Consider the following 4,971-nt stretch of genomic DNA (forward strand, 5'->3'; position numbering starts at 1 on the left):
GTCATGGACACCGTACAGTGACAACACAAAACCGGCAACACTGAAGATTCTCGTCATCGGACCAGAACACAGTGGCAAGTCTGCCTTCATTCGAAGTCTGGTGTCTATATTCCAGGGGACAATAATCCCCACTGGTGAAGACGAACAGGCGAGTAGTAAATGTTTTATTGTCTGTTATTGTAAGGTGAGAAATGCATGAATGATGTTAACATTAAGCCATAATATATCACTGATCGAATATGTTTAATGTTTTTCGCAATCGAAACATGTCAGTACTGAATATTGGTGGTATGACATTGGATTGTTCTGAAAATATGTGTATTCAATTCTGTGTTACATAAACCAATCCGACACCAGTGTTACAAACAGAAGACGCCATCGTTCTGGAACAACTGTGCATAACATTTGTGAATAACATTTTTACTTGTCAATACAATATTCTAAATACGCCCATATGTTAGGAATAATTGAAACATGTTATTACACATGGGTAGGATATGTAGGATAAATGTTTCCTGTTCCACTCTAACCGGTATATATAATATAGACACATGTTTTATTAGCCTACCCTCCAGGGCTTGAAAATTAATAAAACCGATGTGCATGGCGTGGTGAGAAACAGTTGAGTCAAACAGTTAGCTTATCATGTTCTTGTTTCACAGCTCAATGAACGACTAAAATACCGTCAATTTCAAAATGCAACATACGGATGGCGAGTTGTGTTTAAAACGTATTTCTCGGCAAAGAGAATTTGAAACGTTCAGCTCCAAATCGAATAGAATCCAAGAAACGGAAGATCCGATTTTATGTTCTTAGCTCCATTTCCTAATGTTTTAAGAATACTTCGTACCAGATGGCATCTTTCATGTTCATGTGTAATTTGTTTAAAAGTATTGTCCACAGTGCCCTGAGAAAACGTTGACTCATAAGAGGACGACGCTGCCAATAACTATGTGTGAGTGTCATGAAATGTCAGAAGATGGCAGCCTATACCATCGAGTCTTAAAGGCTATTGAAGCACAGACGCCACCTGCAGAAAACGTAAGGTTGTACATAGTCATGGTATAATTTGTGATACAAACAATACAACGATAATACACCACTTCTTTGAGAGGCACTTTAGAAGTCGTAACGATGAAGGAAAACCAGGTTCTATGGATAGTCAACTTCAACTCACTTGCTTGATAACGATGTTAGTACCTACACCGAAACGTCGCATTCATTGCAATAAAGAAGTTGACTATCCACAGTACCTGTTTTTCCGATAATACAGCATTTGTACTGCACACAGTAGATAGCATGCTAACAGTGCACCATTGTATTATTACTCAGGACAGTGGTTTAATGTGTACGTTAATCCCAGCTCCCTGGCGTACATAGAACCCACGGGGCCGGAAGGTATTATAAGAGTCACATTACGACGTCGTCCTGACGGGTACCCATTCACGTGTGATGGAACAGAGTCACTTTCCTGAGGCGATACGGTTAAACTGATATTGTTACTCCACTAAGTGACGATATATCAGATATCACAACGCTATGCAATTAATGGTGCCACTGTTATCTGCAATGAAATGTTCAGAACCCAAACTAACGCTCGTTAGATTTGTCATGAATGTATTCATTGCTCTTTAAAGGTTTGCAAAATAATAGGTTTACATCATGGCACGATATGCATGCTGTAATCATAGATTGTGAACTTAGTATTTGTTTTTAAAATGGAGGAATCCACGTGAGAATCCACGTTATAAGCTCCCGATACTGGTCGTAAGAGATGACAAGATGCCCGAAAAGCACGTTACTCATGCTATCAATCATCGGTTTTTCTGGCACACACTGGAATCAACAGGCCACCATGACACAGTTTTAATAATGTACATGCACATATCAAACTTCACACATGTTAAGGAATGGCCATACCGAAAATGACGAAAATGCCTAAATAAACATAAGCGTGAGGTAACCTTGTGGTTAAAGCGTTGGCTCGTCACGCCGAAGACCCGGGTTCGATTCCCCACATGTGTGAAGCCCATATTTCTGATATTACTGGAATATTGCTTATAGCGGCGTAAAACTTAACTCACTCACTCACCTTAGATGACCACCATTTTATTATGTAACAACTGTGACTTTGCTTCAGGTGTCTACACGCACAATGCCAGTGATGACAGAGGAGGCCTGTGCTGACACAGTATTAGGAGTTATCTTTGTGTTCGATGCTCAGAACATCGCCGACCTTACGCAAAGCGACCATGTGGCTCAGTATGATAAGATCAATCACCTCCTTAAACAAAGCGGTAAGTAAATACGTCACATTACAGCTTGACCTGAGCTACTCTACATATGCATGACCCGAGAGGTCAAATGGCACAAACGGCAGATCGGGTTATCTTCATCAAATAGGGGTGCAGAGAATGTTATTAATGTTGCATGCATACATAGATTCGTTACAGAACTTGTCCCGGAAAACAACACTTCTAAAAAACAACAATCATGTCATTTTTTAATTGAATTGTTTATACAGTCATATGCTATCTAGTTTGGTTTGCTAACTTTACAACTTACAGACGTCAGTTACTTTCACAATGCGATTCACTCTCGCTTTCACTCTCTACACCCAGTTCAGTTATCCATTTTTCTATTTCATGTTCAACTGCAATATTTCTGTCCCAAATGTTCAACATGGGTACAGCAATCAGTCCACTCGTTTACACCAATCATCTGACACAGGTGCACCCCTTCACAATAATAGACTGTACGTTGTGACGTCTTCCTGTGTCATCTTGATTCCAACAGTATTTATCACACAGTGAATAACGTAAGCAAAGCACCAGATGATGCCTTTGAATTTATAATGCAGAGTTACAGGCCGGAAACTATGATCTTGGGTTGCAGTGAGCGGGTCAGTGTGGTTTTACGCGGCTTTAAACAATGTTCCAGCAATAGCAGGGAGGAGACCATCAGAAATGGGCTTCTCACATTGGGGAATAAATGCGGGCCTTCCGAGAGACGAACGGCGGTTAACCGATACCCTATCCCCCTCATGGGTTCGATTCCCGATCCGCCCGTCCGTGTGTTCGAAGGGTTGTCGGCGCCGGTCCTCGCGAATCTCAGGGTCGGTGGGGTGGTCTAATGGTTCAAGTGTTGGCTCGTCACGCTGAAGATCCGGGTTCGATTGCCTTCACGTAAAACCATACTCAATCACTCAATCATGGAACTCATTGGAGTTAAAAAAACAACAACCCCAACTTATTTCGGACTTTCCTCCTTTTATCAAGTGAGTGAGTGAGTTAAAATTTAGCGTCACATCGGCACTATTTCAGCCATGTCGTGACGAGAATTTGAATTTTACGACTAAATACATAAGGAATAAAAACCTGTCATCGATGGACAGTAGAATAACTAGATTATCACAGTTATAAGTTACAACAAGTTGAATGCATTTAAAAGAATAGATAATAAACAACAACACATCGTAAAAAGGGCTATAGTGAGAGAGTGAGTTTGGTTTTACGCCGCTTTTAGCAATATTCCAGCAATATCACGGCAGGGGACACCAGAAATGGGCTTCACACATTGTGCAGATGTGGGGAATCGAACCCGGCCTTCGGTGTGACGAGCGAACGCTTTAACCACTAGGCTACCCCACCGCCCCTAAAAAGGGCTATAGATCGCCAGCAACTGAAGGTAGATCACCATGCTAGGGACCTTGGGGACTTTAATCAAGTAACATGCATTAATTTCAGCGGTGAAATATCGATTGTCGTCTATGTTCCAGATATTCCTAGAAGTGTGGTTATGACACATGTTGACGCTCTGACACCTGATTTACCATCTCATTTCTGGAACAACGATGTACAAGGTACATTATCTCTAGGGCAGGCGATTTTTTATGTTCCCGTATTCCCAGTGAAGTGCTACACAGACCAGCCCCAGCTTGAACAGAACACGGACATATTGCTACTTGATGCCTTGAATTCCATTTTAACAATGTTTAGAAAGATTTAAAGTGTTTTAGTTATGTGTCACGTTTATTTGGCAGATAACTACATCCAGACTATAACAAGGCCGATTGTGCAGTAAGTGGCCATAAGTGATTTAATTAACATTTTAATTAACTGTTGCAAGAATAATTTTCATAAATTGAGTAGAGGTCATTTTATTTTGATATATTGCAAACATCTTGGAAATCATCTTCAGCTACGTGCAAATTAATTTTCTTTCATCTGTTGATTAGCTATCGAATGACACCTGATTAAGCACCATAAGTACATCTTAATTTTTAATCTATCCCATAGACAGCCATGTTAAACCTGATTGGTATGTCTAATATGTGTTGTTTAAATAGTTGCAGTTTTCTTAGATAATCATCGGAAAATTGAATGGAAATTATGTGTATGTAGCTGAGATGATTTTCCAGCTGGTAGAAAAGTATTGAAAGCAATTCGACCGAAACTAAATTTATGAAAATTATTCTTGCAAGATTTAATTAACATGCAAGTCAATTGGAATTTCATTAATGATGACTCACGTATGGCCAACTACTGTATATACACTCATTTGTCGGGTTAGGTAAACATGTGGCTGATAACGTGAACAATGATTCACTTCGACTTAAACAGCACTACCGTTATAACAAACTCGAAGGGACCGTTGGTTGTAATTCGTTATGACCCTAAACCTTTATACGCATTATGAGCTGTCATCACCCTTTCTCCATAATAATTATAATTTGTGGCTATTGAAATTGTTTCTAAGAATTTGTGCTGATAAAATTCGTTTAATCATTGCGTGAATGTATTTAGAAACAATGACGAAAATTCAACCTTTTTCGTACAATAAATGATTACATCCAGTTGAGAAAAGTATGTGTTTGTCATCTGTTGTCCAATTCTTTTTACCATCTTTGTCATAAAGTAATATCATATTGTAGCATCTTGTTGGTAAACGGTAGGATGGCATACTTAATAA

General features: G+C 39.5%; 1 protein-coding gene across 1 annotated transcript; it reads left to right on the forward strand.

Annotated features, from left to right (window-relative positions):
- The first annotated feature begins 905 nt into the window (after window positions 1-905).
- On the forward strand, window positions 906-4,174 carry LOC124264580. Its single transcript, XM_046699330.1, has 3 exons — window positions 906-1,041; window positions 2,141-2,297; window positions 3,779-4,174. Exons 1-3 carry the CDS (start codon window positions 952-954, stop codon window positions 4,006-4,008), a joined length of 477 nt encoding a protein of 158 aa, XP_046555286.1. The 5' UTR covers window positions 906-951; the 3' UTR covers window positions 4,009-4,174.
- The last annotated feature ends 797 nt before the right edge of the window (window positions 4,175-4,971 follow it).

Source organism: Haliotis rubra, unplaced genomic scaffold, assembly GCF_003918875.1.
Source record: "Haliotis rubra isolate DU_JTF1 unplaced genomic scaffold, ASM391887v1 Scf93, whole genome shotgun sequence".
In the NCBI taxonomy this organism is placed as follows: domain Eukaryota; kingdom Metazoa; phylum Mollusca; class Gastropoda; order Lepetellida; family Haliotidae; genus Haliotis; species Haliotis rubra.

Excerpts from the sequence above, each read along its gene's own strand:
- LOC124264580 (XM_046699330.1), top strand. The coding sequence starts at position 952 with ATGTGTGAGTGTCATGAAATGTCAGAAGATGGCAGCCTATACCATCGA. Across the intron at positions 1,042-2,140 it reads AGACGCCACCTGCAGAAAAC|GTGTCTACACGCACAATGCC; the intron begins GTAAGGTTGTAC and ends ACTTTGCTTCAG. Across the intron at positions 2,298-3,778 it reads TCACCTCCTTAAACAAAGCG|ATATTCCTAGAAGTGTGGTT; the intron begins GTAAGTAAATAC and ends TCTATGTTCCAG.